The sequence below is a fragment of the Microtus oregoni genome, unplaced genomic scaffold (genome assembly GCF_018167655.1).
Source record: "Microtus oregoni isolate MIOR12 unplaced genomic scaffold, Mior012 000025F_ref0000491, whole genome shotgun sequence".
NCBI classification, from domain to species: domain Eukaryota; kingdom Metazoa; phylum Chordata; class Mammalia; order Rodentia; family Cricetidae; genus Microtus; species Microtus oregoni.
Window position 1 is genome coordinate 18,539,266 of NW_024543084.1, and position 13,625 is coordinate 18,552,890.

Consider the following 13,625-nt stretch of genomic DNA (forward strand, 5'->3'; position numbering starts at 1 on the left):
TCCAGCAGAACTCACCCTGCTGTGATTTCCATCCAAGGAATGCTAAGTACTGCAGATGAAGGTGAAGATTTGTCCATTCGAGTCCCAGCAGCTAAGGGTGACCCCACACACTCAGGTTTCAGTCTAACCTAAGTGATTCTAAACTAGGCCTCTGCTGTCCCTCTCCTGGCTATCTCCTGGGATTAATAGTGATCCCTTTGGCACCCCCTGCTGTTTGGAGCCAGCAAATTCACAGTTCTAATGAGGGATTGCCTTGAAGGACTTTTTCCTGTCCCTTTAAAACAGATTCCTTTGTTTGAGACTTGGGAAAATAGGATTGTACAGCATAAACTATTTGAGTATTCTGGGTCTTTTTCCCCTTGTGAGAGAAAGTTTCTGTGTCCTCAGCGCAGCAGAGGACTCTGTGGAGAAGATATAGGTGAATCTTCGGGTCTGTGCTTGTACTTCGAGTATTAGAAGCCCCAAGTTGCCTTTTGTCCTTAGAGGCTCTCAACCCTAAACCCCACAAAGACTCCAGAAACCTACTGTTGGCCTCCCAGTGAGATGCCACAGGGCAAACCCAGGTTCAAGTCTCACTAGCAACTTGTTATTTGATTTTTGACATTACTTTGTTATGCCTTAATTTCCCTATTTTACACAACCTAAAACATGACATTAAATATAACTAAATAATAGCATTAATAAATTTAATAATCTTGATGTCAGTGTTTTGCTAAAAATAAATTGATGCCAGGTTTAGTGAGAGTTAAATGTTTTACTTGGCAACTTGAGTCTTTTGATGTTCATTTTCATGACAATGTGATTGCCATATTATTTCCCTTTTAAAGAATGAATGTTATTTTTAATTTCTAACACATTATTTTAATTAATTTATAATGTATCCTCCAAATGTAACCTTCTCCACTAGAGAATTCTTGTTTGCATTTGTCCCTTCAGACTTTTTGTTAGCATGACTAATTCCTCTTGTTCTGCTAGAACTTTTCTACATACAAAACTGGAAATCCTGTACCTAGAACAGAGCCCTCTCCTCCTTGTCACCTCCCTCCTGTCCCCAGTAAGCCAGGACAAGTGTGCTTCCTGCTTTTGTTGATTGAGCTACACAAAGATGGGCCTTCCTGGTACCTGGGCACACATGATTCTGGCACCAAAGAGCACACATTTTATCGAGATAGCCTGCCCCAGTAAAGCACTGTATGTGATCTGAGTTCTCACACCGTCTTTAGGCTTAGCAAACTTTGCTTCTGCTTGCAGTGATGAATTTGACCTTTACTAATCCATTAGTGATGTTAAATAGCTCTAGCTGCTGGCATATGCTGCCCCCACACCTCCCTTATCACAAACGTTAGCAGACCTCCTGTGAAGGCCAGGTAGTAAATGTCTTGGGCCTGTGTGTCATATAGTTTCTGTTGCAACACTCCATTATAATGTGAAGGTTGCCATAGGCGATGCGGAGGTAGTAGGCATGGCTGGCGTTCGTTTGTCAGCCTCTGCTTCTTTTTAGCAAACTGACTTCCTTTCATTTCTGTCCAGTGAGGGACAGCTAGGTGGAGTGAGGAGCATGCAACCAGAATTGGTATAATCTAAGCATATGCACATCTATAAAATATGTATATATATTTATATGATGTGTATATTTATACATTAATTTTTCTTTTAGTTCAATCATATATAAGTCTCCTTAAATGGATATGATTTTTGTATGTATATATGATTTTCATTGAGCTAAAATAAAATACTTAAATTCTGAAGCGCAGCCTATAAATTTAATAGTTGACTCCTGGAAGAAGGGGGCTGTGGACCTCAGAAAGTGATACTATGCAGATTAATATCAGGGAGAAGAGAGGTTTAAATTTAATTTTCTTTCTATCCTGCAAAGATTATGAATTACTAAATTTTATTATTATTTACATTCTATTTTTATTATTTTCTGCCCTCATCAGACAGAAGTGAAAAAAGTAACCCTGCTATAGTGAGCCAGAAGTTGACAATAATAAAATAAACTTTATTTATTTTAAATGAATCTCTACTGGAAAAATGTTGTGTGGAAATGAATTTGGATTTGGATGTCTTCTAATACATCTCGTAGGTGAGAGTCAGGTTTAGTCCCCCAAATCCCATAGGCCTCAGGAAACCCCAGGACATAGAGCTTCTGTTTGAGGGAGACTTGATTTCTCTACCAACTTGAAAATTAGAAACTTCTAACAAAAACAGCCTGCTTTCCAAGTCCATGGGTGGATCAATTTCTAAACTATCCATTGATTCTGATTGACTTTAGACAGATTGAGTGTGTGTTGTCTAAGCAGTAAAGATGGGTGGACGCATCAGGACTGTAGGAAGCAGGGAGAATGTGGGAGGGAAAAACAGGGGAGGTTGTTTGTTTCTTGAGACAGGTTCTCTTATATGTAAGGCTGGCCTGGAACTTGGTGAGCAGCCAAAGGTGACTTTGAGCTCCTGATCCATAACATGCCTGGTTTCTATAGTGTGCTAAGGATCAAACCCAGCCCCCTGTGCCTGCTGGGCAAGCAGTCTGGTGACTAAAAATGCAGCCCGAGGACAATTCTTGACTGATGTCCAAAGCCAGATAAAAAGCTGGATCTCAGATGGACCCCAGCATCTGGAGAAGTGCTCCTTGCTAGCAGTGACCAAACTGGGACCCAGCTATCCTCTAGAAATACAGTGATACAAGAAAGGGACTACCTCATCTGTCTGCTTCTACCCTCCTCCAGCACAGTGCTCATTCACCCAGAACTCGTGAAATGGAATTGAGTTCACAAATGGCAATGACAAAGCAGACCTTGCTACAGAGTGAGGAAGGAGGGTTCCAAGGGAGCAAACAGACAGAACCAGGTCAGATCCATGTCAGTCAGTGCACTTACATTACCTTCCTTTGTGTTTTCCTTACAATGTTTAGTACAATAATGAGCAAAGGATTGCATGTTAATAGAGTCTAGGTACATTTCTGCTGTGTGGATGAAGAGCCACCAGGTAAGAGGTGGGAAGCTGGACTGCCTTGAACAACCGCCATGGCCAGAGGACTCCCCAAAGCTGCCTAGGTTTCACTTGGCTTTGCCCAGAGGAAATGGTGAGCAGCTTTTAAAGAGGCATACCCAGGTTCACTGCTCTTTCTTACGTGAGTACTTTTAAAAGCCTGTAGTTTTAAAATTACCTTTTTGATGGTATCTCCAAAATATACACCAAATGGCTGGTCCTTTATCAGGAAGGGCATCATTAACTAGAAGATTCTTCTGCTCTTCAGAGGCATTGCCTTGTGATCTGTAAAGTGGAACGAGCAAGAAAAAGAGAAGAAAAGGCAAACAGACATTTTTTCATATATTTAATTTCTGCCTTTATCCCTATAAGCAGCTCCTTTGTAAAACCTTTAAGCTGAGGATCAGAGCAAGATCACATAGTTTGGGAAGGGGCAGAGCTAAAATGGAATACAAAATAAAAATAAGAGTCGTGTTCTCTGTCATCAAGCCTGGCAATCTAGGTATGAATTACCCAGACCAACTGCATGTTGTTTCCTTCCATACTATTGTATTAGCAAACATTTTCATTGTTCTTATATATGAAAATGGAACATGCAGCCTGCTTAATTTTGTATTTGTAAATCTGACTTGATTTCCTTTTTGACAAAGGCTATTGTCTGGAGGAAAGAAAAGATTGTTCTTTGTGTCTGTTTTAAATGGCAGAAATACTGGAACAAGTAATAAAGATGGAAAGAATTAATTACATCCTTCTAAGAATTCAAAGGTCAGACAAACCAAGTATGGATGCTTTGCTGGCTAAGATATCGGCAGAAAATGTGCTAGGGTATGCTTTATTCTTACAATAATAGCACACATTTTAGACAGCTATCATTTACTTCAATATTCAACAATTATACCAGATTGTTGCTGTAGTTACTGTGTCTTCTGAAAGTTTGGGACTCGCATTTCTGAGTTAATGCAGCTTGTTTCATGCTGCAGTCCCCTTGGCTATGTTCAGTTCCTGTGTCTCATTTTGATTTCCTCTGCTCTCCCTCAGCTTACGTTGGAGTCTGTCAGCTGCTGCTGTGTACATGTCAGGCTAGTGACTCGTAATGTTTATTAATACAGTGTCAGTCTTGCTGCTGAAACAACCGTGATGCTTCAGAAGGTTGCAGTGGAACGAAGCGTTTGATTTCCAGATCCTGTCTGCACTGCATGGTGAATACATTCTCACATGTTATGCAGTTCACTGACCTGACAGTTATAGAACCCCACCTGAGACCCCATTTCAGCAGGACATATTTGAACAGAAACAGTTTGCAAAACTTTACACACTTAAACTCCTGCCAAGGCAAACTGTTAGCCACTTGAGTTTGTTATAAATACCCAGTGGCAGTGGTTAGAAGGAGCCCACAGTGTGTTTTATATTCTGAGCGGAATGTGAATGTCTTTGCGGTTATATAGAGTAGTAAATAATTGAGTTTGATTAGGGAGAGGGACCTCATTATCCCCACCTGTGCCCAGCTGGAAGGGGAGGGTCGAAATGAAGCCATTAGCTGTCTCTCTTACTGGCATCTCAAAGAGCTCAAATACATCTGTGTCTTATTTTCTTTTCTGGCACAATCAGTCGAGCAGGCTAAGCAGGCATGACCAGATTTGGCAAGTCCCAAGGACTCTGGCAAAGATACACAAGGAGAAGGCGGAGGGCAGTCATTTTGGCTTCTCACTGTCCATTAGTCTAGCAAGTTATGTTTTTGGAAAATGTCTATTTTGGAAAAAAAGTACTTTGTCCAATGTCAAACATCACATGCTTACACAATGTGCTTTGATCTTTCAAAAAAAAAAGTGGTCAGCGCAAGGGGAAGCAAACTGTGGCATTCATACCAGCATCAACTCCCTTTGTGGTTAAAGTGATGCCCCAGGGACTGACTTTAAAACAGGCATGCTGCAATTATTGCAAGGCTTTCTCTTGCTCATATATTTTCATTTTCTACCTTGGAGTACTGGAGAATGAACACATGGACGGGGGCCAGAGCAGGTAACAACCAGAGGACTGCATCTCCATTGCTGTTGTGAACTGCTCAGGACCAAAGAACACAGGTCTACTTTTGGCACCTTTATCCCACCTTTGGAAACTGAGACCACGGTCCTTGAAACCATGACATTTTCCAAGGTCTCTTTAGAAGGGTCTGAGAGCCAGCATAGTTGTAAACCATAGGTTGGTCATTGGTTCCTATCTGGGAGATGTATTGGTTTCTGGAAATCTCTTGCCCTGAGTCCCTCAGCCTCTATTCTAAGCAATAAAGGAGTTAAAAACAAACAAACAAACAAACAAACAATAAAGAAAATAGACTCTGGATTCTGCAAGTCAGTCTTGGGTTAAATTGTGGCTCCTGCAGGACTTGTTGCTAACTATATAACTTATTAACTTAATGTTTACCTCCAGGCGGGTGTCTTAACATGTTGGTTTCCTGTTATAAAGTGGGACCAATAATAGCACCTGCCTTTCTTGGGGGAAGGAATTACGGGAACAAGTAAATGTGCAGAAATACTGTTTTTGTTATACATCATTCGTTTGGCTATTTTTTGGGACAAGATCTCACTGTGCAGCCCAGGTTGGCCTGAAACTTGAAGATCTTTAGCCTCCAAGTGCTGAGTGACAGGTGTATGCTCCCATGCCCAAATGTTATATATCTCTTTTATTAAAGACCAGCCAATGGCTAACATGTTAGTTATTGCTTATTAAGTATTATTTGACAGATGTTATTATAAACACTTTCAATTCCAATAATTATTATCATCCCAGTTTGCCTGTGAGGAAATGAGCCAGAGTAACTATGGTTCACTCAGCAAAGGCCAAGCTTGACTTCAAACTAGCGATTGTATTCTCCAGCTGGGTATGCTCTGCCGCCTTAGTGTCATTTTTCCCTCTCCCTGGCATGGCGTGATGCTGAGATAGCTCTCCTGAGGGAGCTCCTCTGACACTCTCCTAGGTGTGGCTCATCAGGTATACTGTGTCCCATGACTATATAGAGAGAAGCCATCTGTTAACTGTTTTGGTCTTCCTTCCCACAGACTATGTACATATGTTAGGAACCATTTTGTTGACTTCTCAGTCTGAAATAGGATGAGTGTGAGTTTTGCCTCAGGAGACTTTTCCTGATGCCACCAGCCTCATTTCTATGAAATGATATCTGTGCTCTTTTAGGATTGAATGCATTTATAAACATTTTTAACAAATTAAAATAATACTTGTCACATAGTAAATGTTTAATAAACAGTAGTTAGTAGTTACTGCTGTTATTTGGGATTGTTAAATGGTGAGCAATGTACGTAATACAAATTTAAAAACTCTTTTTTAATTCTCACTGAATTTCCCTTCAGTGTGACAGTGATTTTCTATTATCTACTGTCCCCCCAAAATCACGGAGTTATGCTGCTTATGAATTTTACTCTCTCAAAAGGAAAACTTTGAACATTGAGCCCAGAATCTGTCCTTCAGGGAGGTTTTGATGCCTAGATTGAAGGCTACTTTCTGACAGTGTCCCTAAATGCTGCCACCAAGCAGCTAATCACACCGTTTAATGCCCCTGTGCTGCTGTGGCTGTTGAGATGCATTCCATCCATCCATCCATCCATCCATCCATCCATCCTAATAAAAACTCTTTGTGGAAGCCAGAGCAGACCTCTTCCTTTGGAGTAATGATTTGGGTCAAGACAGACACAGCCAGTACTAGGAAGCACCTCTCCCTGTTTGCCACCCCTAGTGCCAGGTACCCAGCCTCCATTGTGTATTTTTCCCTTGTAACAATTCTGAAGGGAAGGGACCTCCTCTGGGGGTGGGGAGAACGACACTGAAGTGTTTGTATATCACAGCCTTTCACTCACAGGGCATTTCACTTGCAGCCTGTGTGTGTTCCTTCCCAATGAACTGCCTTCTCGATTGGTGTCCTGCCCTGTCTCTGTACTTTTTTGTTTTTGTTTGCTTTTGGATAAGAACCTGTCCTGTTTCCTGTGTTTCTCCATCATCTTTGGCTTACCGCTTAGGAAAGCACTCATTGTCTGGGACTAATGCTAGTGTCAAAATTCTGTGGTAAGTCTGAAGCAGTCACATAAGTTTATAATCCCAGCACTTCAGAGGTTGAAGTAGGAATGTCTCAAGTTCAGTGCAGTCTGAGCTACATTGCCAGGCTATGTCTTAAGCTCCCTCCCTTCCCCCAAAGGCCTCTTTGGTGGTTGTGTGGCTTTTCCCCGGCACAGAATTGAGCTCCTTGAGTGAGTAATCTCTTCTTAAATGTCCATGTGTTCTTCAGTGGTTAGCAGACTTGACAGGACCCAGCTTTAAATTGACTGAAACACTTCTGGCAGCATTTAGTCAGCTCTCTGATGTCGAGTTTCATCTTGTACCTACACACTGCAGCCCACAGAGGTGTGGGAGGGCAGACATCTCTGCTCAGTGTGTCCAGGATGTACTGTCCTAAGCCCGGATGATGGGTCTGTGAGTGACCTACCTGTCCATTCTGGCTAGATACCCCACACAAGTCCCAGCCCAGGAGAAGGTAGGCAAGACTAGCAACATGGTTTGCCCATGAGCCCATTGTCTCCTCAGTCTCAAACCTGATGCCCTCTGTGGAATAAGAGCATCTTTCAAAGATATATTGCGGTAGACATTTTAGAAAGCTCATAAAAAACGCAGAATGTAAAGAAATAAGGCATAAAATCCAGACTGTTTGGAAGTCAAGCTGAGAAGTGTGGTAGCGGATCACCATTTCTGTTTATTAGATGGGAGCCCAACTTAAAAGCCACACCTAGCTAGGTGCTAAAACACTTGCTCCTGCACTCTACCTTCAGAATGCCATGTACATGTGTCCCCCAGAACCCTCTCCCTTGCAGGTCTCCACACCAAATAAGAGCCAAGCTTTACATTTGTCTGGAGGTAAAGAGATGGAATGTAGACCTAACAGGGGGAAACTGACTGGATGGGGCTATGTATGTCTGCAGGGCAGGGCCACCTTCTCCTTTTAATGTGCACGCTTTTACAAAAATGGAACCCAGAGTAAGATAGCACACACTCGTGGATGCATGTTCCAAGTGCTGCTTTGCCCCTTCCCTTCACTGTTGTTTTCATTTTCCTCCCGTGAACCTTGCTACCCTGGCTTCAGCTTGGAGGCTGTAAAGGAAGATGGAGAGCCGAGTTACCTCAGAATGATCACTATCGTTAACATTCACGGGTGGTTCACTTATCATTCCTGACTGCACAGACATGGCAGCCGCGCGGAAGCGTCCGCAGGTGTAGCATGGTGATACATATTACATTGTGCCACAATGGATTTATGTATTCTGTAACAAAAGAAAAGTGTAATGAAAAAATACAGAAGGTAATCCTTTATTCTTCCGCTATACAATTTATCAGCAAGGTCTGTAGATGGGAAGTGCCAGGGATTTCCTCTGCTTGCTTTAACCTTGGCACCCAGGTATGTTTTAGTAAAATGACAGAAAAATACAGACGTGGGGTTTTCCTCTGCTTCAAACCTTTTAAAAGGACACTTTGAATTTATGAAAGTTAGTTCAAATACGAAACTGCCTGTTAGGCTTTTACTCTGCCCTTTCCCGAAAAGTTGAGTAGTGCCTTGGAATGATGCTGTCGGCTGGCCGCAGAATGGGAGCCAGTGCAGCAGTTTATGAGCAGCAGAATCCACTGTCCTTGAGGTGGCTCCCAGTGGGTGAGAGTCTGAGGCCGGGGCCAGCGCTAGTTTGCAAATCCCCGAGAGTTTGTGTTTCCTTTTGGCCCTACTCATCCATCGCCCAACATATTGTCACAGATGGAGGACGTACTGACTTCTGAGGAGAAAGCCGGGAAGGCAGATCTGAGTGGGGTTGATTGGCATTTGTTCCAAATACACACTGGCTGAGTGCCAGAGCAAACACCCGCAAGTTTTTAAATGCACAAGGCTCTTTACATATCAGTACTCTTGCCAAAATATCACTTACGGCATCACTCCCAAAATAGAGGTTTTTTTTTTTAAAAAAAAAAAGAGCTATTTCTTATTTTGCTTTGATCAGTAAAATAAACTTTAAAGATTGTTCTGGGATAGGGTCCAGCTTCTGAAGTAAAGAATGTCTAGGGCGCAGGCATGATTCAGTAACAGAGTGCTCAGTAGAATTAGTGCGACAGTTCTCAGGCCTGCTGCTCAACAGCAAGAACCTCACCAAGTTAAAATGAATGCATCCGCTGGCCCGAGCAGCAGCAGCTTTGTGCTTGTTGACAAATGCAACATCAAGTATTAAAGAGCACACTGTATGGAGACGAGCATGGTGGAGAGGTCTCTGTGTTAGGGAAACAAATTGGGTCCTTGGTTTTGAGATCAGCCGATAGCTCCTGTAGAGAACCAGCCTCCTGATGGATCTAACCTGGGCTACAGGCCCTTTCCCAGCCTAATCTACCACTGGGAGGCTTTCCCAGGGCTTGGCGTTTCTTTCATATTTGTTAGTACTAAGTTCTGCCATGGTTTTTGGCCATGTTTCCCTTTGAGATTCTTATGGGGAAATGGGAATGTGACCAAACTCCTTGTAGCAATTCTCATGTTCTGTGGTTGGAAACTTGGGTCCCTTTTTTTTTTTTTTTTCACAAGCTGCTTGGAATTAGCCTGTTTTGTTCCAGTGCCCTAGTGTAGGGGTAGTTCTTGTGATGCTTGCCACTGCAACTAACAGTCTCTATAAAATTACATCTCATGCAGGTGATGGCCTATGGGTTTTTGGGTTTTGTTCATTTAGCATCCTTGTTGTTTACTTGCTTTTTTTATTTTTCAATCTAGATGAACCTTCTTCAACCTAATTTGACTAGAAGCTTGCAAGTAGTGTTAGAGTTTTGTCTTTCACTTGTTTTTGCTTAAACTAATATTTAGTTTGATTTTTCTAGGACTGAATAAATAAACCATTTATATACACAGATTGTATATCAAAAGCTGTATCAGGCCAGGCGTGGTGGGGCACACCTTTAATCCCAGCATTCAGAAGGCAGTGGCAGATGGAGTTCTGTTAGTTTGAGGCCAACCTGGTCTATTTAGTGAGACTCTGTCTGAAAACAACCAAAATAACAACAAAAGATGGAAGAACAGACTGATGTTCTACTAGATAGTAAGAGCTTTTTCTTTTCTCTGGGATACCTAGGGGCTTGTAATGATAGTATCTGCCTGCAGTGGCATCTACTGACATAAGTCAGGTTCTGTCAGTTGTCACTCCTTGTTGCAGGATTTGGCTCCCAGGCCAATACTGGGAATCATGCTCCTCCTTCTGACCCCAGCAGACCAGCTAGGTTCAGTCTGTAGTAAATTAGAAAAGCCTGCACTACCCCGACCTTGTTTCAGTGGGTTCTGCTTACATTAGAATACCTCTGAGAAGTAGGGTTGGGTTGGGTTGGGTTGGGTTGGGTTTGGTTTTCCCAAGACAAGGTTTCTCTGTGTATCCTGCCTGTACTGTTTCTGTAGACCAGACAGGCCTTGAACTCAGAGATCCGGCTGCCTCTACCTCCCAAGTCCTAGGATTAAAGGTGTTACTTTGCCGCTGTCCAAGGTGAAAGCTGTAGTGATGGCTCTTTTGTGCTTGTCTTTTCCTGCAGAAATGCTGCTCATGGCTTCTCCCTGATCCAAGTGGACAACACAAAGGTCACCATGAAGGAGATCCTGCTAAAGGCAGTGAAACGACGAAAAGGATCCCAGAGAATTTCAGGTGGGTTAGTTAAATTATACCATGGCAAGAGAAGCTAAGAACTTAGTTAAAGGAGTGCGTGCTTGTGTGCGTGCTTGTATGTGTGTGGGCATGTGTATGTGTGTGTGGAGGGAGTGTAGGTTATCTGGCTATGTTGTTTTGGCTATCCTTTCTAGAAGGCTAATTAGCAGGTCTACAGTTTAGGGGGAAAATGACTTTTTAAAGCTTCCTTTGGGCCTTAGAAGGAACTGGATCAATGGCATATGTGAGAAGAGCATGTTCAAATCAATTATGGGCAGTCCATCATTAATAATTTGTGGTAAATTAAGACAGAGCTATTTGTGTTTGCCATTAGTTAATGTAAGCCTGTCTTAAAATCTAAACTAAGGAGTTAGAGACATAGCTTAGTGGCAGAGTGGCTTGCCTAGCATGTGCATAGTCCTGGCTTCTGTCCCCAGCACCACACAGAATCAAAACAAAGCCTGAAACTTGTACTGTTTCTAATTTCATGTTTTCACACAATTTTACATGAAACTATTTTCAGTTACTCGAATTCAGGATATGGGGGATAGGAGGACATTCTCTTTATTTTTACTAAATGAGGGCAATCTTACAAAGATAAATTTTAAAAAGATAAATTGATATACCCATGTAGCTGTTAATCTCTTAATCTCTACCTCCTCATTAACCAACTCTTGTGTAGAAAATAGACTTGTGCTATTAAATGTATATATAAAGGATATAGAACACAAATATCAATATTAAGAAACAGTTCCTCCTCCCTACCCCACTCTCAAAAAAGGGAGCAGCCTAGACAGAAAGCCACCAAAGAGAATGCTTAAAAATTGTGCTTCGCATGCTGAAGTGTGGCTCTCCACAGTCGATATGGTGCGGGGGTAGAGAAGGACTCCATTTTCTTTAAGGGGCTGGCCACCAGGAGTTTGACCATGCTCCAGTAAGTGTATGGGCAGCACAAGTTGGACTAGTGTTTTTACCTCTTTTTTTTTTTTGTGGGGAGGGGGTCACTTGAGACCTGGGAGGACTGGGAAGTTAAGTGTGCTCAGGGCTCATGATCTGAAATTTTCAAGTAATCAATAAAAATATTATGAAAAAAAGAAACAGTTATTCTCAAAAATAATTCAAGATTTATCTATAACGGACTGCTATACTACAGTCAGCACATATATGACAAGTCAAGTAAGTGTCTTAGCTTTGTAAGTGAAGAGACTTCTTAAACATCTTTGAGCTCACCTTTTGGAAAGAAAAAGGGCATTTCACAGCTTGAAGAAAATAGTTGTGTTCTCTTTTTAAGGGGAGGCATATAATCTGTTCCAGATTTAATTAGCTATCTTCAGATGAAAGCTGAAGTTTTAATAAAAGTTAGAAGAGATAACACAGTGAAGGACACGGATGAGCTGTCTCAAGGCCATATTCCAGGGGAACGATAAGAGCTGTAAAAAATGGCAAAGGAGAGCAATTGAATGGAGCAATGAAAATCTGATTCTCATAAAAAAGAGAGAGAGCGAGAGATGCTGGTAGGGGCGGTTGTAGATGAGACCTGCTAGCGTCTGCAAGCAATTTGGATGCTTGCCAGGAGTCATTGTTCACCCTCGGCTGTGGCGGCTCCGTCCAGATGTGCCAACTGCACGTTTCGGCTTTTGCCAGCTGACTGCGCCGTTTGATAACCAGCTCTCTGGATGCCCATCACTGGCCGCAGAGATAGAATTAAATGATGATGATCTTCCCACAAGTTGGGAGAGGAAACAATGCATATAAATCTTGATTTCATCTCAGCGTGAGAAGTCTTTATCCATCATCACTCATAATGAACAAGTCGTTAGCTGGGATGAATGGTGTTCTGCTTTTTCCAAACACCTCTTTTGTTCATTTTTTGGGTGACTTTTATCTATTGCATGGGGGTCAAACCTCTTTGCATTTAGGGGATGATTAAAGAGGCACAACCTCTCTTTCCCAGGGGAGAGTAGATGTTTTGGGGGTTCCAGGTGCCAATCTAATAGCTTTTAAATAGCTTCATATACTCAAGGGTATTTAGTGAGTACTCACTCTGTAGAATCAGGGGTCTTTGCTCTCTATATTTTTTACATAATAGTGAGTTTTGTAATATAACTCTTTATATTCTGAGAATGCATTATTTTGAGCTATCTAGGAAGGGGTGGAAATTTATTTTAGTCTTCTCAATAGAAAGTGTGCTGCCAGTGGATTTTTTTCTTAAGGCTGTGAAGCCCCAATAAACGTAGGGAGTACAGCTAAGCCAGTGTCCTTTCTTCTGTCTCCAGCTGACACTTTCCAGTCTTATACTTGTTTATCTATGTCTGTTCCCAACATCCCATTGTATGTGCATACAAACACGTACAACACACATGTTCTTCCTTGTGCTCACTTTTGTATACGCACCCCTGCCATTTTCATCAGTCTTTGCCATATCCTTGATAAAAGCTTGAGATTTGGTATTCAAATCACAGTGATCTGTATTATTTATTCCTATTCATGCTACTGAAGTTGATTGAGATTTATATATTTACATAAATTCCTGTCCATTTCTTAAGTCAAGAACATTTTAAAATAAACCTTTTTAATTGCTTTAAGAGTATGTTCTCACAAGTAGAAGGGTCACACCAAGTTGGCAACCATTTATTTAGGGTTAGCACAGAAGAGGTGATATTGATGTTGTGGTTTCAGGTATGTTACAGTCACTCTGTACTGGGGAGTGAGGAGGTTTTTGGTGGTGACTAAGGAAAAGAAGAAAAACCTCTTAACATAGAGGGAAGTACATAGAGACCATGGGAGTGTACCCTGAAGGCTGATAAGGCTGGTGTGCTGAGCCCTCTCCTCAGACAGCCTTTGGTGTGTGGGGGGGAGCTACACTTGTCTCTTACCACTGTTGTGTAGCTCAAGTTAGAAGCAACGGAGAGACATTTGAAATTGAGC

The 13,625-nt window shown here is 41.9% G+C and overlaps 1 protein-coding gene across 10 annotated transcripts in view; it reads left to right on the forward strand.

Annotated features, from left to right (window-relative positions):
• Window positions 1-13,625, forward strand: part of Mapkap1 (MAPK associated protein 1) — a 254,905-nt gene that overhangs the window by 144,048 nt on the left and 97,232 nt on the right. For all 10 annotated transcript variants that reach the window (XM_041674614.1, XM_041674611.1, XM_041674617.1 and 7 more), the window contains one exon: window positions 10,588-10,697. In XM_041674614.1, coding sequence (XP_041530548.1) covers window positions 10,588-10,697 — 110 coding nt within the window. The remainder of the gene's footprint in view (window positions 1-10,587; window positions 10,698-13,625) is intronic.